Here is a 23,126-nt window from a genome sequence, read left to right as displayed (position 1 = left end):
ACTTGTATTAGCTCATTTAATCACCTAGAACTCAATATGCCCAAGTATTTTCCCAGAGATTTTGATTCAGTAGGTGGAACTGTGGTATCTAGAGTTCTTAGAAGTTCCACAAGTGGTTCTGATGGTCCTCCCTGATTAGGCTAGATAAAATCAAGCTCAGGAGTCAGCCTCACCCTCAAAAAAGAAAAATGTGCTAATGATCCAGCTTTACTACCTAACCACCTGAGCCCTGCAACTCTCTTTTTGCTAGATCCCTATTCAGGGGTTTCCTAGAATTCTCATGGAATTCTTTAGCCCACATTCAGAATACTAATTTATAGAAATTAAGATTTGTAGAGTTTTCCTGTCATTAGGAAGTTGGTCTAGATAAGTGGCTTTTACTTCCCGTTTTGCTTTTTTATAATACTTTGTATGTTAACCATAGTAAATCGATTTCCTTTCTTTGAGCTATATATTGTGGCAAAATAGGAGGAAACAGTGAGTAGCCTCCATCCTGCTACTGCTAATACTTTCCTATTCTTTCTAAAAAAAGTGCTTTTTCTAACGACATTTTTAGATTCAGTTTATATATTCTGATTTTTTTCTTTAATGTAGCCCAATATTCTGAGGTATATATCAAAAGCAGCATGAAATAGAGTTTTGAGTGCTGTGAAGCACTGATATAATAAATACCCTTGGTTCAGAGGATGATTCATGCTGAATTTTAAGTGTTTGTTGTCACGTTGACACAAAAGGAAAAACTGGCCCATTCAAACACTGTTATAAAATTTTACTCTAATTTTATCTTATGCACGCTTTGATTTATTTTAAGGCAACATTCCTTTCATTATATTTGTTTCACTCAAGTACCTTTATCTTCACATACCTGTAGTACCTATTTCTTGCCTTTATAAGATGACCAAATATTACTCTATGTTGTTTATTTTATAATGACATTTTATTTGATCATGATATGATAGATGCATTGAATTACTCTAAATGCATGCTTGAAATTCTTATAAATCCATAGTACAGTTGTTAAACATACCCAGCGTTTTTAAGTAAGCAAAAAAAGATCTTTCACATTCATGTAAGAATTAGCTTGTAAGCCAAAAATGACAGATGTAGTATTACAGCTGAGAAGTGAACTGGTTGAAGAAATCATCTAAATGGCAGAAATGTTTGGACAAATATCCAAATGACTTTCAAGTTCCTTTTTCATGTCCTGTAGTAACCACTGTTGCAACATTATTGCTCGTTTTATAAGTTTTCCCTACTTGCTTACTTTCAATTCCGAAAATTTCACAATTGAAAGGGAAAGACCAATGTTGCTAGAACTCAGTTTCTCTGTAATTTTATAGGTATATTTTTAAACTTCTATAATTGTTCCCCTAATTTTAATTGAAAATAATTTTGATTCGGTATCTAGGTATATATTTTAAGAATTTTAATACAAAGAAAACTAAAAAGTACAAGAGAACAGTTGATAGAACAATAGGTAGCAGTAATGCACAAAAGTAAAATCTCTTAACATTTTCTTTTTTAACATCAACATGAAAGGAAAGCAATTTCAGATGTATCCTCTAATATATAGCAATTGTTCTTAACATGTTGTCTACCTCCAAAACTTTCACGTGTGCAATACCATTAGCAACTTCTCTCATTACATAGAGTGATTCTTGATTATAGAGCAAACATGTCCCACGAGGAAGTTATATTATATACCAAGTTGGTATGTAATCTGAATAACAGGAGATTCTGATCTGCTCTCCTGGCCAACTGATATATAAAGCAGCATAATTGAATAAAATGACCATCATATTTAAATATTAAAGATAAAATGACATGAAAAGTTATTTTTATATAAATACCTGTAGATTTGCACAAATCTGCCTTTCAAAATTCTGTTGTAAGTTGTAATAATTTCTGTAAATATGTATATAATTTCTATGAATGTGTATATAATTTGATATATTTTAAATTACATAAAACTATATAAAATTGTACATTTTTTATTTTTTGTCATTGTTATTTTTATTTTTTTTTTAGAGACAAAGTCTTACTCTGTCACCCAGGCTGGAGTGCAGTGGCGTGATCATAGCTCACTGTAACCTCCAACTTCTGGGCTCAAGTGATTCTTCTGCCTCAGCCTTCCAGTTCTATCTCTAGGACTACAGGCCCACACTACCATGCCTGACTAATTTTTTTTTCATTTTTTGTAGAGATGGAGTCTGGCTATGTTGCCTAAGCTGGTCTCAAACTCCTGGTCTCAAGCAATCTTCCTACCTCGGCCTCCCAAAGTGTTGGGATTGTAGGCGTGAGCCTCTTTGTGCTTGGCCCATTTTTTGTTTTTTTAAAGTGAAAGATTAGAAATTATAGACTGTGTATAAAAGCCCTCGTCAACTCCAATTTCCTACAGCTGAATCCACCACAGTCTCCCTATCTGGAGATTCAGGCCCATCTCTGTTTCAAAGCACTCCTTCCAAGTATAGAAAGTTTTTCAGCAGCCTCTGCCCCACTTGCTTGTGGAATTCAGAATTAAATTATCCTGTTCACGCAAAGGATTTAGTGGTCCAGCCTAGACTACCTGTTCCCATGTATTCTTCTAAGGCACAGTATTATCTCTTTATTGACCTGTCTCTCTGAATTTCAATAAAGTATTGAAAGGATTTTTCAGTACTTTTGTCTAGTTAATCTGCCTAATGCTTGACTACTAAAAATCCTTCCCTGAACCGTTACCAGTACTGGAAATCTTGTAACTTTGCATAGCTTCTTTTGCCAGTCTACCTTGGGGCAGGGTCTTACTCCTGTGCTCTATCTACACACAGCTGGCCTGCTGCATACAGACAAATGCCTTGCCTCACTTACTGTGTTGTCTTACTTCCAAACTGGACTGTTTTTAAAATTTTTTAATGGAAGTACTACATCCTGGTCCTGGTGATTATATGAACCTCACCACTGAATACAATACTTTTGGGATATTTTGCCTTAGAGTGCCTGCCTACCAAATGAGATAACAGGGTTCAGAGTAAATGTCTAGTTTTATTAATATTATACTGGACGCCATGAACATTTTGTGGACAAAATTGAAATCAGTTTCTCATTGGAATAAAAAACTGAGATTAAATAAAGGGTTAATAATGGCTTAAATATGGGTCTTTCACCTTATTGCTAATACTCAATGATGACATTGCTGATAGAATTTCCCAACCATTTATATAAAGCATATAAATGGTTGGCTTAATACATCAGAGTGTAACAAGTAAAACTTTGCCCATAGTCTATGTGTAAAGATTGCTGATGTAAGTTTTGTTATGAAAACCTGTTATTTGATGTTTTATCCAGTGTTTTTGTTACCAAATAAGTTTTCCCATTTTTGAGACTCTAATGTCATGTTGATATCTCTCTTCTGGTTATTTCTGAATGTTACAGAACATGCCATGCTGCTTGGAATAATTCATCCTAGCCTGAGAGCATTTCTTACAGGTCAACTTCTTTGTAACTCTCTGTGTTAATAGCTAATGTTTACTTTTTAACATTTTTTTCCCCTGTACTTCCAGCCCCCAAATTTCTGTTTCAGTGAATTTTCCTTCAGAGCAAACAGTTCATTCTATTACTTTTATTATTTTTTAAGTAGTATATGATATATAGGTAGGTCTTATGAAAACTAGAAACCCAGTTACAAATGTAGCATAAAAACAAATGTAGGCAAATTTGGGGGCTGAAGATGAGATGGTTATGAGGATAGTTGGAGATTCTGATTAACTTTACAGGAAATTTGAGCTCTTAAAGGTTACTATGCTGGTGCTCGTTTCAGCAGCACATATACTAAAATTGGAACGATACAGAGAAGATTAGCACGGCCCCTGCGCAAGGATGACATGCAAATTCGTGAAGCGTTCCATATTTTTTTAAAAAAAAAAAAAAGATTACTATGCTGAATTGGAATACCAAACATAAAGTTGTTAACATGTGAATAATATTCACTTAGTTCAAATAAGATGTTCAAATTGAGAGGATGAGAGAAGTCTGAATCATCCAAGTAAAATGTGACAGGTTATGTTAGCAAAACAAGTTAAGTGGGAGTTACCTGAAACTATCAGGCTATGTTCTTGGTATCATCAGTTCCTCATTGCTGGAGCTACTTTTGTAGCTGTAATGTTTGTTAAATATTGTCATGGTTCAATTTAACAAATTAAAATAATTAAACTAATTATAAAGGTATAATGATTTGAGGCAGATTATTTTATGAACACAACATGGAAATAGATTAGTCCTTTCGAATTATCATTTCGTTTTATAGAAGCTTCAGTTTATTCAACTGAGTATATACTAAGTTTCTAAATTTCAGGAAACAATTATTGTTGTCTCCTAGATTACAATTTACTTTTGCTAAATTATCTGTATTCTAAGTGTCTCAATATTGTCTACTGTTTAGCTTTTCAATATAGGGAAGGCATATTAGTACTGAAATTTAGTAACTTCAGGTGCCATATAATAAGAAAGAACAGTGGTGCTAAAAGCTAAGTCTTTAATTACTTATTTGGAGTTGGCATTGCTGTCAGAAGCACCCACATTGTTCTAAATCCAAAAAGGCAAAATTTTCAGTTTGCTGTTTTCAAAAAAAATTATCTTAAAGATCAACAGTACATTCTAAATGACTTGTCCTGAATTTATGTCAGTAATGTGGTCTGTGTGTGCCCCATAGTTCAGCATACTAAGAAGGTACCGATTTCACACGTTTTATACATTTATATTTATAACAACTTGCCCCAATGAGTATAGGGATATTTTCATGTCAGTAAAATGTTGAATTAATACATTTTTTGAGTAGAAGAATTTTTTTTACCACTTCATACACACCGGAATGGCTATAGTCAAAAAGGCAGGTGATGAAAGTGTTGAAAAGAAAGTGGAGAAATTGATGCTCTCATTATTGCTGTTGGCAATATAAAATGGTGCAACCACATTGGAAAACAGTTTGGCAGTTCCTCAACAAATTAAAAATAGAGTGACTATATGACAGAGCAATTCTATTCCTAGGTATATAATCAAGAGAAATGAAAGCATGTTTATATAAAAACTTGTACACAAATGTTCATAACAGCATTATCCATAATAGCCAAAAATTGGAAACACCCCAAATGTCCCTCAACTGATGAATGATTAAACAAAATGTGATGTATCTATACAATGGGATATTATTCAGCCATAAGGAATGAGGTATTGACTCATGCTACAACATGAATGAACCTTGAAGACATCAAGAGGCCACATGTTATATGATTCCTTTTATATGAAATGTTCAGCATAAGCAAATCCAGAGACAGAAAGTAGGTTAGTGGTTGCCAGCCTGGAGGGAGAGGAATGGGGAGTGACTGCTAATGGACATGGGAAATTTTTAGGGTGATAAAAATGTTTTCCATTAGGCAGTGGTGAGTCATAACTTGGTAAATATAAACACAAAAGCTGACATTTACCTTAAAGCCTTGCTATATATAAAGTGATACGTAATATGCATTGTATGGAACTTCCACCAATCTGAATGTGTGATACTTTTACCAAAGATAAAACTGCCAGGAGTGGAGTAGCCCATAGCAGATATCTAATGCCTGTTCTTCTCTGACTGTACTTTAAATGTTATTGTCACTTTCAGCAGTGAAATGACCTTTAAAAAACATTTTAATGTTTACCTTGCCTGAGAAATGTCAGCTAAGATTATCATGTAATAGTGGAAGGACCATTGCTGTGGAGTCAAATATAAAATTGGATTTGAGACCCAAACTGAAATTTACTAGCAGCTTGTTCCTGTTAAAGAATTATTTGACATCTCTGAGCCTCAGATTCCTCATCTGCAAAATACCTAATAAGTTTGTTGTAAGGATTAAATGAGATACCATGGATAAAGCAGACTATGCTCCCTACTGCCCTGCCCTGCCCATACTCTTTCTTCTCCCTAGAACACCTCCCACCCTATCCCTTCTCCTGCCTCTTTCTCTCTTTCTCTCTCTGTCTCTCTCTCTCTCTCTCTCTCTCACACACACACACACACACACACACACACACACGCCCTACATGCCTACACAAAACACTTTAGGTCTCCTTCCTATATGTGGCCATTGAACCTAGGGATTACCCCGTGGAAGCACTTTACTATAGTCTATTAAATATTCATGTTTATTTACCTATCTTCCTCAGGAAAATTCAAGTTCTTTAAGGAGAAAGAAGCAATATTTTATTTACCATTGTATACCCATTACCTAGCATAGTGATTAGCTCAATAAATATTTGGATAAATGAATTTCAATAACATATCTAGCATTTTACTGGATTCATAATAGCTCCCTGAAAAGCTATAATGTATCTGTGTTTTAGTTTCTGTTAGAACATAATCAGCCTGAAGTATTTTCAAATTTATAATATGTGACGATTTATATGTTAAGTAGAAATGTTTTTATTACTCGTTACACCTATAGAATGAAGAGAATGTTCCTTATCTATGCTATAATAGACTTCTAGCAGTTCTGCATTTACCTTTGCAATTCTATATTGTTTTCTTGTAATATTTATATATACATATTTACTAACTTAATTTATTTTACAAGTGTTTCAAGAATTGCAGTTTAATATGCATATTTTATGTCATTCTCCATCTGACATTAGTTAGAATGAAATAGCAAGTTTAGAAACAATACTGTGGACTTAAGAAGTCCTGTGAAAATTATAAAAATCAAATTATTTTAGGCAATATAGTTGAAACTTGCTCTTACCATTTTTTATTTTAAAGGTCTTAAAAAATAATAATAATAGGCAATAATTATTTTTAGATGGAAGAAATGAAAATAAGAGTGGAATAGAGGAAGCTAATTGGTTTGCTATGTTCTCTGGGCTTACGTATTTCTATACATATGCCTATCTAAATTATAAAAGCTTTGCTGAATAAATATAAATTATTAACTATAAATAAGGGAATGTAGAAAAAGTATAATTAAAGTTTGTGTTTATATAAGTCATTGAGACTGCTTTCTTTGGAGTTTTATAACCATTTTTGCTTCTTTCAGATACAGAGAACTACAACTTAGTGCAGAAAGCAAAGTAACAGAATTTCTCCATCAAAGTAAATTGAAATCCTTTGAAAGTGAGCGTGTTCAACTTCTACAAGAGGAAACTGCAAGAAATCTCACACAGTGTCAATTGGAATGTGAAAAGTATCAGAAAAAATTGGAGGTACATGTACAAGCCTTTTTTCCCAACAATAGCATAACAAGTAAGCTCCCTAAGTACAGAGTTTAAATCAAGCTTTATTTCTCCTGTAGGCCCTGGCACTGTCCTGAACACACACACACACAAAAGGAAATAACATATTTCAGAAAGATTGTATACCAAAAGGACAGCAATTATTAGAAAACAAAAAAATACGAAAAGATCTCATTCACAATAGCAACAAGAAATGTATAATTACTTGGAATATTTTTAATAAGAACAGTACAGAATCTATATCAAGAAAACCATAGAACTTCACTAACATATATAGGAAGAAATGCCATCTTTCTGAAAGGGAAGATTCAGAATTAAATATTTTTCAGTTTTCACTAAGAAATATTATGTGTTCATTTCTAACCAAATGCTAGCATACCTTTTTTTAATTCAACAAAGTAATTCTGTAGAACAACCGAAAGGAAAAACAGAATAATCAATTATTTTAAAAGATGATTTTAAAAAGATATGATGAGAAGAAATATATATCACATTTTAAAATATATTCTGAGGCAAGAATAATTAAAGCACACACAAAAACAAGCCACAAATAGTATTAAAATAAAAAGCCCCAAAACATATTCCATAAATTTAAGAATTTATCCATGGAAAAGACTATATTTCAAATCAGTGAGGAAAATATGGATTGAACAATAAATGGTACTGTGATACTCATTTGAAAATTTAGAGAAAATAGTTGAATCTATACTATACATCACACCATATAGTATAATAAAACTTAGATGAATTACTAAGCTGAATATATAGAGATCAAATTTTATCTTGGGTTCATTTTGGGAATCAATCTGTTAAACTATTAATAAAAGCAAGGAAAGAAATCATGTAGGAAAAATAAAGCTTAAATGTTTAAAAAAAAGTCTGAATAATATTAAAGACAAAATGGAAAGTAAAAAATAATATTTGTGTTATGTATGACAAAGGGCCTATGTTCTTAATTTTAAAAGATATTTTATCAAGAGGACATGGCTTCCTCTTCTAGATAAATAAGTGGAAAAAAAGAAATAGATCATTTCCAAAAAAAGAAATGCAAATTGCTAATAAATAGATGAAAATATATTCTCACTGATAATTAAAAATATATAAATTTAAACTTTTTTTTACCTTTATATAGGTCTGTGTGCTGTTTCAAGGTGCTGGCAAGAGTACCCTGAAATGGGAAATCTCATGCAGTTAGAAAATGGAATAGCCCTTCTGGAGGACAGTATGATAATCTGTGTTAAAGGCCTTAAAATGATCCAGTAATTTTAGTTAAAGGAATTTTATCTAAGGAAATAATAAGGAGATGCTTATAAAGGTTTATATTAGTGATACACATCACAACATGATTTATTATAGTAAAAATTAGAAGTAACTTAAATGTCCAATGTTAGATAAACAGATTTCAATTAGCTCATTATATAATAAATTGTGGGCCGGGTACAGTGGCTCATGCCTGTAATTCCAGCACTTTGGGAGGATCGCTTGAGACCAAGAGTTCAAGACCAACCTGGGCAACATAGCAAGACCCTGTCTCTACAGAAAAATAAAAAATTCATTAGCCAGGCATGGTGGTACATGCCTGTAGCCCTAGCTACTCAGGAGGTTAAAACAGGAGGATCACTTGATCCCAGAAGTTCAAGATCACAGTGAGCTACAATTGTACCACTGTACTCTAGCCTGCCTGGGCAACAGAGTAAGACCCTACCTCTTAAAAAAGAAAAAAAAAGAAAAGAAGTTTATTTTGCTGTATCCATGCATTGCATGATTGTGTGCAGTTGTGTTCACAAATATTTTAGATTTTTGGAAAATACTCATTAAAAACATTGAATGAAACATACGATTGTGTCTTTAGCATGATCTTGACTATGGGTATGAATCATTAATGTACATAGAAAAAGTATTTGAAGGAAATATAGCCAAACATTAAAGTTTATTTCTGAATAGTATAATTAGGGGTGATTTTTATTTTCTTCATTCTCCCCACTAGACTAAGTTCCATGATGGCAAGGCCTGCACCTTTGTTTAAATAACCACTAATATTCCCAGGTCTTAGCCAGAGCTTGGCACATAGTTAATTGAATTGATAGTATTCAGTACTTTCTAGCTGAGCATCTATTAGGTGATAGGCTGGGCCTGATTACACACACATCTTTTAACAAGATATGATTTCTGTCTTCAAGAAACTAACAGTTTTGAACAGAGCTTTGCATAGAGCTTTCTGTAATGATGGAAAGGTTCCTATGTCTGCACTATCCAGTTCAGTAGCCACTCTCCACATGTGGCTATGTAGCAGTTGAAATGTAACTACTGCACTAAGGAACTAAGTTTCTTATTTTAGTTAATCTTAATTAAGTTAAATCTAAATTTAATTATCCACATGTGACTAGTGGCTCTGGTATTGAACTGTATGCTCTAGTCTAGATAATTAACCAGATCACACACATCCTCACTGCTGGGCAGTGGTAAAATTTGAAAACTTTTCTCTTTAGTTCTAGCATAAAAGAAAAATGGAAACTCTTTTCTGCCCAAATAGGATTTTATAGCATTATTGGGTAGTGTAGGTAGGCCTGTGGGCTTTGGGGTCAGGAGATCTAAGATTTGAATCCCAGTTAGTCATTGCTGATTTGCTTGAGTTCTTTATAAATTCTGGTTATTAACTCTTCATCCGATGTATAGCATGTGAATATTTTCTCCCATTCTGTAGGTTGTCTATTTGCTCTGTTGATTGTTTCCTTGGCTGTCCAGGAGCCTTTTAATTTAATCAAGTCCCATTTATTTATTTTTATTGTTGCTCTGATTGCCCTTGGGGTCTTCTTCATAAATTGTTTGCCTAGGCCAATATCTAGAAGTGGCTTTATATATTTGTCTCTTCTTTGTAGTGTTAATTTTTTATTGATTGATTGAGACAGAGTCTCACTCTGTTATCCAAGCTGGAGTTCAGTGGTGCAATCATAGCTCCACCTTGAACTCCTGGGCTCAAGCAATCCTGCCGCCTCGGTCTCCCAAAATGCTGGAATTACAGGCGTGAGCCACCACCCCCAGCCAAAATTTCTTCTTAAAACAATACTTTATAAAGATTCCATCTGCAACATTTTGATTCTTTATCTCTTTGGGAATTCATTTCTGCAGTTTTTCTTTGTGTGGTGTTTTTTTTGGGGGGGGCAGAGTGGGGTACAAATGAAAAAGTATCAGCCCTGCTATGGGAATAGTCGTTGACTACTGCATTTACTGATCCTTTTTTTTGATGGTGGAATTAATAATTGTCATCAGCCACCAGATTCTTAATGAATTACATCCCGATATAATGAATTTCATGAAAGCCCCAGATTCAATGAGCAGTGATTTTGTTATAACGAATTAATAAATTTCTAGAAAACACATTCCTAGCCCGCAAGAAGAAAGAAGAAATAATACTAAAACATGAATTTTGTTTTTCTGACTCGATCAGAGCCACTACAAATCATACTAAAAATATTATTGCTGTGTTATTCCTTGCCCACCCTCCAAAGGAATGTATTTGAAGTGTGGGGGATGATGTTTTGTTTACTTTCTGGGGAAATTTTACTGAAAATTAAAGGAAATGACATGGAGTGAGTTAAGGAAAATTATATTATAATTTCTGCTTATTAAGAACTGTAAATAGGTCTTCATTATCTTCTGTATCTTCTTTTTCTAAGATGAACTATGTCATTAGAGAAAATAAGTTGTCTTCAAAAGTGTTTAATTATAGACAATTTAGGATAATTAAATCAGTGGAACTCTATTTCCATGAGCTATTTAATATAGAGTTCTCATAATTATATTTCTTATTATAGTAATAGTATTTTATAACACTACGTTCTAGGCATTCTGCTAAACAGTATAAATTTATCATCTTACTTAATCCTTCCAACAATGTTTTAAGGTAGGCCTAGAAAGAATAAATAGTTGCCTAAGATCACAGCTATTAAGTGTCAAAACCATATTGAAATCCAAATCTTTCTGGCATCAAATTGTATTCTTAACCATAGTATATCTTGTCTCTCAGAAACATTGTATTACTTTTACTGTCTTAGGAAGTAGGTGTAGTACCACTCCATAATTTAGTCTGTACTAGTAAGTAAACTTTGTATGTAATTGGAATTTAAGCATTAAAACATTCCTTTGTCACTAGAAGCATCTCCTTTTTCAGTTAATTCATTATTATCATCATAGTGTTTCCTTCAGTGAGTTACCATTGAAGAGTGAAAGACTTTTTGGTCTTACACAAAGTGACGCCAATTTCCATGTCTTCTGTATCTCATTTTTAATAAATGTTTTTATCCTTTTTTCTTTACAAAGGCAATTTCTGATATCTCCCCAAGCAGCACTCCATATTTACTATTTCATTTGCTGCTTTGAAATTATGACTGTTCAGGAAACCAAAAATGTCATTGAAACCATGGTGAGGGTAGGTTAAATAAGCTCTGGTGGAAAACAGTGGACTCATTCTGAGTGTATCATTTTTACACACAGCTTTGTGAGCCTTTCTCAAATAGCTATGATTGCCAGGTAAGTATGACATTGCTGTAATTTTTGAATTCTAATAAACAAATGGTAAGCTTACTCCCATAACTATTTCTGAGTTTTAAATTCATTTTTTATTCAGTTTATATAATAAGGATAAGGTACTTTATAATTTTCAGTTAAAAACAACCAAATTATTTACCTTAGAAATAAATGTATTTTAATTCCTCATTATTCGTCTCAGTTGAGCTACTTTCTCTTAATATTTAAATAACTAAAAAGAGAAAAAAATATAAATATATCTTTGTCTCATTTTTTTGTCTTAACTGATAACCTATTAAATTCTGCCTTTGTAATTCTTTTCTTCCACTATTAGGTTTTGACTAAAGAATTTTATAGTCTCCAAGCCTCTTCTGAAAAACGCATTACCGAACTTCAAGCACGAAACTCTGAGCATCAGGCAAGGCTAGACATTTATGAGAAATTGGAAAAAGAGCTTGACGAAATAATAATGCAAACTGCAGAAAGTAAGTCTCCCCCACTACCACCACGCACAACTTCTTTTTTTCTGGCAACAAAAGAAACCTGGCACCATTTCTAAAACTACTTTGGTATATTTTTTTAAAATATAATTAGTAACCATTTTTTAAAGATTATTCCACATTTTAAATATTGGTTCATCTTAATCTCAGCAGTTGCAGTCAAAAAAGAAATAGGTTAAATACGATAGATTTGTCTTTTTATTTAATTCATTCATTCAACAATTATTAGGTATTTACATCTGCCAGGAACAGGAGATACGGAGTTCACACAAGTAACTTACCTCATAGAGGTTTCTAATCTAGTCTACCAGGAAAGACAAACATATTAACAAATAATTGAAGTAGCAAGAGTAAGTGCTGCAAACAGTAGATATGCAGTTCTCTGTCAAAATATAGAGCAGGTCATGAATTAATTCCATCTAGGTAAGAAGTATCTAAGAGGAGTGATGACACTGGAATGAGTCTTGAAAGAAAAATAGAAATTTACTGGATGGGCTGGACATGGTGGCTCACACATGTAATACCAGCACTTTGGGAGGCCAAGGTAGGAAAGTCACTTGAGGCCAGGAGTTCAAGATCAGCCTGGGCAACATAGCAAGACCCCAACTCTATGAAGAAAAATGTTTTTTTAATTAACCAGGCATGGTGGCGTATGCCTATAGTCCTAGCTACTTATGAGGCTGAGACAAGAGCATCATTTGAGCCCAGGAGTTCCAGTCTGTGGTGTGCTATGATCACACCTGTGACTAGCCACTATACTCCAGCCTGGGCAATATAGTGAGACTTCATCTATAAAGCTGCAGTGTCAAGCTAGTATAGTATGGGCTTATGGAAAGACACACACAGCAACAGAACAGACTAGAGAACCCAGAAACAGATACATACTTAAATGATAATTTGATTTTTAACAAAGGCAGCAAAGCAATCAAGTGGATGTTTTTATGGAAATGGCCCGCCATATACCATTAAGAAATCAGTAGCCAAGACACAGACTCAGAAAAAATAATGGCAATTTTATATCTGAGAAAGGAATGGTATCCAAAATAAGAAAACTCTTAGGAGAAAATACTCACAAAATACAGATTAGACAAAGAACTGGTATCCAAGTGCGTAGGCTGAAAATTGCCCCTGCAAAGATGTCCATGTCCTAATCTCTGGAGCCTGTGAATATTTTACCTTAGAAGTCAGCCTCTGAAGCTGGAAAAGGCAAGGGAACAGATTCTCCCTTAAAGCCTACAGACGGAACTCGCCCTGCTAACACTTTGACTTGAGCTATTGAAACGGATTTTTGACTTATAACCTCTAGAACTGAAAGATAATAAATTTGTATTGTTTTAGGCCACAAAATCTGGTAATCTGTTACAGCAGCCATAGGAAAAATTTTTTTTAAGAGATGGAGTGTTGCTCTGTCACCCACGCTGGAGTGTAGTGGCACAATCATATCTCACTGCAGACTCAAATTCCTGGGTGCAAGCAATCCTCCTGCCTCAGCCTCCCAAGTAGCTGGGCCTACAGTTGTGTGCCACCATGCCCGCCTAATTTTTTTAATTTTTTGTAGAGAAGGGGTCTCACTATGTTGCCTAGGCTGGTCTCAAGTTCCTTTCTTGGGGTTTCCTTTCTTGGGTGCTCAATTCCTGGGATTACAGGCATGAGCTACCACACCCAGCACAGCAAATACATCAGAATAGATAAAGAGCTTATACAACTCAAGGATAAAAAGAAAATAGTCCTATTTTAAAAATGGCCAAAGGTTTGAACAAATACTTCATAAAGGAAGATACGTGAATGGCCAATCAGTTCAATAAAAGTATTCAACATTATTAGTCATAGTGGCAATGCAGAATAAAAGCCCAGTGACAGTTTGGGAAGCTGAGGCGGGAGGATATAACTTGAGGCCAGGAGTTTGAGACCAGCCTAGGCAATAGCGTGGCTCCGTTTCTACAAAAATTTAAAAAATTAGCTAGGTGTGGTGGTGTGCGCCTATAGTTCTAGCTACTGGAGAGGCTGAGGCAGGGGGATCACTTGCACCCAGGAGTTTGAGGTTGCAGTGAGCTATGCTGATGCCACTGCACTCTACTCAGACAACAGAGTGAGACCCTGTCTCAAAAAAAAAAAAAGTGCCCAAAGAGATACTACAACACACCCACCAGAATGGTTAAAATTAGAAAGACTGGCCATACCAAAAGTTAGTGCAATGTGAAGCAACTGGCAGTTTCTTACAAAATAATCAAACAGCCCTATCAGTGATCCAGGAATTCCATTCCTAATTATTTACCCAAGAGAAAAGAAAGCATATGCATGTAAAAAGATTTCTACTGGAATATTCATAGGAGTTTTATTCATAATAGAAAAAAACTGGCAGCAGCCCAGGTGTTTGTCTTAAAAGAAAATGGTTAAACAAACCATCATACATTCATACAGTAGAATATTACTTAAAAAAAAGAAACAAACAATTGACTGAACAACATGGATGAATTTGAAAAACATTATACTTAGTGTAAGAAGCCTTTACCAAAAAAGTTTCTGCTATATGATTAAATTTACATAAAGTTCTAGAAGAGGCAAAAACAATCTATGGTGAAAAAAATCAGATCAGTGATTGTCTCTAAGGGTTGTTATCACCAAGATTTATCTGGAAAAAGAGTCATAAAGGAACTTTGCAGGTTGTAAGAACCTATGGTTTGTGTTCCACGTGTGTGTACATTTGAAAACTTCTATACATTTGAAAACTCGTTGAACAGTAGGCTTAAGATTTGTACTTTTCACCATATGTAAATTTTATTTTTTAAAAAAGAACTGATTATAAATGCTGACCTATAATTGATGATTTACATATTGAACTATTGAGCGGTAAAATGAGCAGATGTCTGCAACTTTCTCTGAAATGCATGAAAAATAAGATAGATTCATGGGTGGATACAGGAATGGGTAGATGTGTGATAAACACATATAGTACAATGTTTAAAATCCAGATATTGGGTATATGGGCGTATACTGTAAATTTCCTTCAGGGTTTCCATATGTATAAATATTTTCTTAAAATCTTTAGAAAAAATATAAAAACATTTTTTGCTCTACTCTAAAGCATCTGAAGCTATCTTTGAATAAAATATATTTACTTGTACTGGAAGATCAATAACTAGTTAGCATTGGAAATTAGAATATCCTATCCTTGTTTAATGAATACTTATTGATTAACCAAAATTTCAAAGATGTAAGTACAAACTTTTCTTCAGTGTTACAGTGTGTACAATTTTCAAAGGTTTGCCATCTAATAGCATCTAATTTCAACTGATGTGAAGATGGTTAGGCTTCATTTATTAAGGTGTAAACTATAGCAAATTATAATATCCTGTTTATACTTGAATTAATTTCTATAATCAAATAAGTATATTATTTGGATATTTGAGGAATGTAGTTTTTAAAGATCCCATTAAGTTGTAGAAAGTGCAAGTATCGCCTAAAGCTAAATAAATTAAAAAATATTTTTTTAAAACTGGATTTCTAGTTGTTAAATTCAAGAACCTGCTACCCATCTTCATCCCACTTATATCCTCTGCTAGGCATTTGTCACATTTCTCAAACTTTCTTCTCTTGCTTCTTGAATCACCTGCCTTGTTTCATCCCCATCACTTTTGTTGTCTCTTGTTCTACCTAGCTTTACTAGTATCTAACTCGACTTAATGGTTCCCCTGGGGTTTTTTCTCTCATCCTCTTTTATTCTTGCTTACTTACCTACTTTCTGGATAATCTTATCCCTTTCTACAACTTCAATTACAGTCTGTAGGCTAGGGATTCCCACAGGTCTGGGGGGAGTCATTGAAAATTTAACATTATTTGCATTTACTCTTCCTTCCCTGAAACTTACTAATTTTCCCATATAGTTGGCTTCTATATCCACAGGTTCTGCATCCCCAGATTTAATCAATTGCGAATCGAAAATATTAGGAAAACAATATTTTAATTGTATTAACAATAAATAATACAAATTTTAAAAATAATATAGTGTAAACTATTTATATAGCGTTTATATTAAGTATTATAGGTAATCTAGAGATGATTTAAAGTACACAAGAAGATGTGCATAGGTTATATGCAATTACTACACCATTTTATATAAGGGACTTGAGCATCTGTAGATTTTGGTATCTGTGGGGGTCCTAGAACCAATCCTCCATGAATACCACGGAGCAACTGTATTCTTGATCTCTTAATAAAGTTAGTTTTGTCTAATCATCCTATGAGCTTTTGTCAACCTTGATTCTTCCTTCATTCTATCTACAGTACCTTATCTCACCCCCACATCTGCTCAATTGTCTAGAATCTGAGTTCTTTTCCCCATTGCTGTTGTAGACTATATCTAAGCTGGATCGTTACTGTAACTTGTTAGGAATTCTCAGTGCACTAGTCTAAGCCATCCTCTTCCCTATTATTGGAATTTTTTTCTGTGATATCAACAACAAAAATCCATTGGTCATATCACCCTCCTTTATTAATCTCTATTAGTTTATTGACCATAGAATAAAATCCAAACTTCTTTGCCTAGAAAACAAGACTTTAGTTCCATTCACTATTGGAACTAAGCCTACCTTTCTACAACTGCTGTTCTCCAAACCAAATCCATCCACTTTTCTCATAAATGCTAAAACTTCACATGCTTCACAAGTCTATACCTTTGCATATGCAGTTGCCTCTTGAATGTTCTCTCTGAAAGTCAGTCTCTCCATACCTTCCTTATGCCTTCTAGCATGGGAAATAATGGCACTCAGGTATAGTTGCTCTGTGTTCTGTTTCTAAGACATGTTGTTCACATCTCTTTAGTAGCATTTACCAATAAATAGTACCTTATTTCTATAATTAAATCCCTTCTAGAATACTGTATGAGTTATTAATCCATTAAATATTAAACTCAAATTTAGCATGTCCATGAATATCTGATGGGTTTTTGAGATGTTAATTAAATTTACCCCCCCTTCTCTGAATTTAGAACTATTTAAGAGAGACAAGAGTCAGATACATATCTAAATGTTAGCTGTGTTCTGGTAGAGCTGAATTGGAGAGCTCCTCTTGGATCTAGAGTTATCTGATAGCTGATAACAATATTGGCAATGGCACGTATCATATCTTCCACATGTCCCTCACAACTAATAATCCTACCTTTGAAAGCTGATACTGGTTCACTGTGAAAAATAGGGACAAAATTAAAGGAAAACAGTTACGAATATTTCTAAAATCTTTACTTCAGAAGGACCAGTCACTAAATATGTGCATATCATGTTGATAGGCATGCAAATAGTCAAGCTTCATTTATGGGTGTAAAATATGTAGCTTTTTTTAAAAATCTGAGGTAGTCCTTAAAGTTTCTCTTTTTAACACTAAAATAATGGCAGCTGATAAACAATAGTATAAAAGTTTTTATATGTCATTGACCACTTTGAGCTAGTAAAACTTTAGTTTTTATGGCCTTTGATGAAATATCTTTTAACTCCAGCTTGCTGTAAACTGTCATTGCATTTAAACTTTTTATCCATAAGATGTTAACCTGTTAGTTAAAATTCCTTTTGGGGAGTGGTGAGGCAATAGCTGAATTTAGAAGTATTTAATAAAGTATTTTCTCTGAATTTATATACAATTTAAAAAAATTTAAGGCTTCATTTTATGCCTAGGACTATGCATTTTCTTTACAGAGTAGCCTACATAAGTGCATAATTTTATTATTATAAGTTATAATAAAGTTATTCTGTTAACATAATGTCATAATTTAAAATAATCATTTCTTTTATCAAGAAGAGAATTAATGAAATTGATATTATCTTTATTTGTCATCTTACATAACACATATTTCATCAAAAAGCCTTTGAGTCCTTCAGAGTAGCACAATGTATGTATTACTGTGCTTTTTAACAAGAAGACTTAACATGTCATATGATGCAGTCCCTTATACCTTTCAAAAACAGATGGAAGAAAATCCAAGCAAGGATATACTTTGAGAAATATGCTTCTACCCACTTAATATTTTAAAATAAAATAAAATAAATTTTTTTTAAAAATCAGGAAGGAGGCCCATGACACATGCTCAGACCAGGAGTATGTCTTGCTTTCAATGCCTGGGTTAAAAACATTTATACCAGTGTGCTGGGGGGATACTAATAAACACTCTCAATTCATTTAGCTAGCTTCGTGCTACTCAGAATACACATAGATGTCACTTAATGCAGGTGTCCTTCCCACATTTTTTCAAAAATCAGATATATCAAGCTCCATGTATGCTAGGGAATAAATAAAAGCCAAGAGAAGGTGGTAGTTAAAAAAAAGAGAGAGAGAAAGAAAGAAAGAAATATGCTTCTACTTACAAATGGGCTGTTTAAGATTACACATTAGTCTTTTTTAATGTTTTCAATGTTCTTATGCTCCCTAATATGTTATTATAACCTCTTATTTTCACTTCTGCCATGTTTTTTAAGGGAAAAAAATGTTTTACATTATACACTTTAATATTTTCCAGTTGAAAATGAAGATGAGGCTGAAAGGATTCTTTTTTCCTATGGGTATGGTGCTAATGTTCCCACAACAGCTAGAAGACGACTAAAGCAAAGGTAAAATCAGTATATATTTATTTTACTTATCTACTCAAGCTAAATGTAATTACATTATGCTTTTTGATAATGTGCGAGTTGAATGACAAAGTAAAGTTACTTTATTCTTAGTATGCTTAAATATTAAGTTGCTTACAAAATAAAACACTGTAAATAATAAAAATATATTTCATATGTATTTAAATGAGTTTAATGATCAGGAGAATAGAAGTGTACATTAAAGTTTTTGTAGAATTAGATTCGGTGATAAGGATGCCATTTTTCTGTTTTCACATTAATTTCAGATGAGTTACAAATGCTTTATATCAACAGTTTTCAGGTTAAAATTAATTATGCTTCTTTTTCTTTCTTTATTTCTTGTTTTTATTCATCTTCCTACATTCCTTGATACACACATTAGAGAGAGTAATATGAAATGGCATGTATGTTATGATAGAAACTATAAATGTCTCTATTAAGACCAAGAAAATTTTGGGAAGATCTGCTAGATCTTGTAAGATACTGCTTAAAAGTACAGCTGGGCCAGGCTCAGTGGCTCATGGCTATAATCCTAGCACTTTGGGAGGCCAAGGCAGGAGGATTACTTGAGGTCAGGGGTTCTAGACCAGTCTGTACAATAGCGAGACCCTGTCACTAAAAAAAAAAAAAAAAAAAATAGAAAAATTAGCCGAGTGTGGTGGCGCACGCCTGTAGTACCAGCTACTCAGGAGGCTGAGGCAGAGGTATCACTTAAGCCCAAGAGTTTGAGGTTGCAGTGAACTTTGAGGATGCCACTGCACTGAACCCTGGGTGACAGAGTGAGACCCTGTCTCAGAGTGAGACCCTGTGTCCCAGTTAGACCTCCATATCTGTGGGTTCTGCATCTATGGATTCAACCAACCACAGAATGAAAATATTAAAAAAAAAAGAAGAAGAAGAAGTTAATGGTTACATCTGTCCTGAACATTTACAAACTTTTTTTCCTTGTCATTATTCCCTAAACAATATAGTATAGCAAGGATTTATATAGCATTTATATTGTATTAGGTATTATAAGTAATCTAGACATGATTTAAAGCATATGGGAGGATGTGCATAGGTTTTATGCAAATACCCCACCAGTTTTATATAAGGGACTTGAGCACTCATGGATTTTGGTATCAGTGCAGGGCATGGGGCGGAGCAGGGTAGGAGTGTCCTAGAACCAATCCCCTATGGATACCAAGGGACAACTGTACACTAACAGAAAACTGTACCTATATATTAATCAATTTTATAGTGGACCTGCCCGATTTTTTTTTCCTAACTCTTCTCTCCCACCCAAATTCATCCTGTTTTGTACTTGTTTCCTACTGCCCCATTTGCTACCACATCAAATCTGAATATTTCTGTCAGACTTCCAAACTCCTCCATAATGTGGCCTTACCTCTCCCTCCAGTTTTGGTTTCCTCTCTACCCAAAATGAGGGTCAGTATATCTCTCTGCCTGTAAACATCTATTTCTCCATACCACACAGCAGAGCATATCTCTTATCTCATTAGCTATCGTTTCCTATGTAATTTCCCCAGCTACATGAAAAATTCTTCAAGGTCAGCACCTACATCTTATTCTTGCTTATTCTCCACTGTCTCTACCTAGCCCAGTGCAAGATACCTAGTAGAGTTGTTTTTTCAACTGAGTATTTGAGAATTCAAAACTCCTCGTTTTTATTTGAATTGATTTAGTCATTTAGAGACATTACACACTAAATAAAAAAAACAATCCATCTTAACTCCAATACTTTTGTAGTAACTTTGAAGTGATGACTCAGAGAATAAAATGTCTTTATGGCTATCTAAAGTGATGTAGGACATAGACCACTTTATAGGAAATAAGAAAAGGATGCTTAGAACTTATTTCTCTTACTGGTTAAACTAAATATATGCCAAATTTAGATCAAGGCTAGATGAATAGAAAGTAGCAATTTATGGCTGGACTGGTTAATTTTGTCTGGTGAAAATTCATGTATTTTAAAGTATATATTATTTGAAAAATTAGTTGTAGTTCTGTCCCATTCCAAGTCCCTCAAAAATTCACTATGTGTGACCTAGAATATTTTGTAATTTTCAGTATATCTCTGTTTTTGAGTCTGATGTTGCTAGGGAAGAATAGAATCATAATTTCTTGGGTAAGAGACTTCTCTATCAGTGGTAAAGGATAGGTAAAATGCTAAAAATTGAAGTTTAATGGCCAAAGTCTATTCTCTTCCATATTTTAGCATCTGAGTCCTTCAAAAGTATCTTTCTGACAAGAAAAAAAAAAAATTGTTGTTATAAGCTTGCTTTCTTTAGCCCCCAATGCTGGATTTCTCTGAAATTGAAAGCAATTGTTACTATTACACCTTACTATTTTTTAAATAATTTTTAAAAACAGAGGTTTTAATATTTAAAGTGAAGGTTTAAGGAACTAAACTGATTCCTATTCCAAATAATCTTAACTGTCCAAATATTTCTAAAGATTCTATCACTGAGCTATCTGTGTGCCTTGAACAAGTGCCTCATGGGCATGCTATTAATATCTCCTGCCAGCTGGTGCCAGGCATTCTTCTCATGGTGAGCCAGAGGGTTATTTTGAGGAAGTGCTTCTCAGGTCATCTAAACTGAGTGAAGGGAAAGTAAGTCTAGATATTCAAAGAGGACATTTATGCATTCCTTTACCCATGCAGTCAACAAATTTTATTGAGTGCCTACTGTATGCACAAAATTGACTAGTGGCACAAAAAAATTCCAGTTTAGGGTCTGACACATTTCTGAAGTTCACAAAGTCCACATTTGATTTCTCAGTGAATATTTGTAAAGAAGGCAATGGCTTTGTGCTCTCTTTAAGTTTATTTAGGAGCAAAAGCAGTGTAGCCTTTGAGAGAATCTATATTTAATGCTTTACATTTGAAGTTAAAGCAATGGAACTGGGCACAGTGGGGTGTGCCTGTAATACCATCTACTGGGGAGGCTGAGGCAGGAGGATCACTTGAGCCCAGGAGTTTGAGGCTGTAGCCCACTATGATTATGCCTATGAATAGCCACTGCAGTCCAACCTGGATAACATAGCAAGACTACATCTCTTAAAAAAAGAAATTAAAGCAATGGAAACTCAAGGTGAATTATAAAACAACTCAGAACAGTAAATGAAATATTTACAAAATACAGTTTTCATTGTATAGTAGCCAATACCAAAATATATTAAAATTTCAAAGGAACTTATTTCCCAAGTACTATGCAACATAGCATTAGTTGCCTATTGCTATCCAAGAAATATTATAAAATTAAAATGATAAAATGGATATAAAGTTCCCTATACAGTGCCTGACATAGATATGTTCAATAAATGTTATAACAATTAATGTGTTCTTAAAGTATAACAATTAATGTGTTCTTAAAGTAAATTGAGTAGTAAATTTTAGAGGAAAAACCAGGGTTTCCAAAACCTTTCACTAGGTACAATTTAAGTTTTCTTTTAAAACAGCTTTGTTTTCAAATTTTAAAGAAGCCTGTTGAAATAATTAGTAGAGACACCTCCTGCACATGAAACTAGTTTTGAGATTCACTTTCTTTGATATCAATCAGTTTCTTAAGACATAATACTGTAATACCAATTTCCTATAAAGTAGTAGCATAATTAATTCTTCTGGTTTGACAAATAACTCATAAAAATGTCTCTTAAACACATTATAATTATAAAGTAAAGTTACCTTTTGAAGTTTCATAGCAGTATGAACAATAGCTAAGCATTCTATTATACTCTCTTGGGGATACAATTGTGTAAAGTTAAAAGGGCTTATACAACTAAAGTAGATTAAAATAAAATGGGCTCTTCTTAACTTGATTAAACTTGAAAATCTGAAGTAATGTTTTCGTTTCAGTCATGATTGTTTTGCAAATAGCAAACAAGATTTTCTGGTTGCATGTTTTGGTTGTGCTCTTTAACCTGTCACACTACATAGTGACACCCAGGCACTAACATGGTCTTAGTGTGTGCCTCTCTGTTTGTTTTGGCTGACCTGAATGGGGAGACTTTTTGAAAGTGTTTAAGCCTTTCAAATTTTAAGACTTACTGCATACTATAGGTCTTTTGTTTTAGTTTCTATCTAGTTTTATAAAGAGCTTTAAGTTGAAACTTTCAGAGTTTACTGAGCTTCTTAATAAAGGAAAACCTAAAGCAGAGGAAACTAGCAAAATAATGAAAATTTGCTTTCTTCTCTTTTGTTCTTATGTATATGAGTTCTCATTTTTGTCCTTAAGAAAGTTGTACT

The 23,126-nt window shown here is 33.7% G+C and overlaps 1 protein-coding gene and 1 non-coding gene across 2 annotated transcripts in view; both read left to right on the top strand.

Annotated features, from left to right (window-relative positions):
• Positions 1–23,126, top strand: part of PIBF1 (progesterone immunomodulatory binding factor 1) — a 190,823-nt gene that overhangs the window by 87,582 nt on the left and 80,115 nt on the right. Inside the window, exons 10-12 of the mRNA XM_069467158.1 lie at positions 7,041–7,206; positions 12,098–12,248; positions 18,769–18,859. Of these exons, the coding sequence (XP_069323259.1) occupies positions 7,041–7,206; positions 12,098–12,248; positions 18,769–18,859 (408 nt within the window). The remainder of the gene's footprint in view (positions 1–7,040; positions 7,207–12,097; positions 12,249–18,768; positions 18,860–23,126) is intronic.
• Positions 3,784–3,890, top strand: LOC138383054 (U6 spliceosomal RNA). The gene has a single exon (XR_011233510.1). It is a non-coding gene; the product is annotated as a U6 spliceosomal RNA (small nuclear RNA).

The sequence above is a fragment of the Eulemur rufifrons genome, chromosome 4, assembly GCF_041146395.1.
Source record: "Eulemur rufifrons isolate Redbay chromosome 4, OSU_ERuf_1, whole genome shotgun sequence".
Lineage (NCBI taxonomy): Eukaryota > Metazoa > Chordata > Mammalia > Primates > Lemuridae > Eulemur > Eulemur rufifrons.
This window is presented reverse-complemented; position numbering and strand designations above follow the sequence as displayed.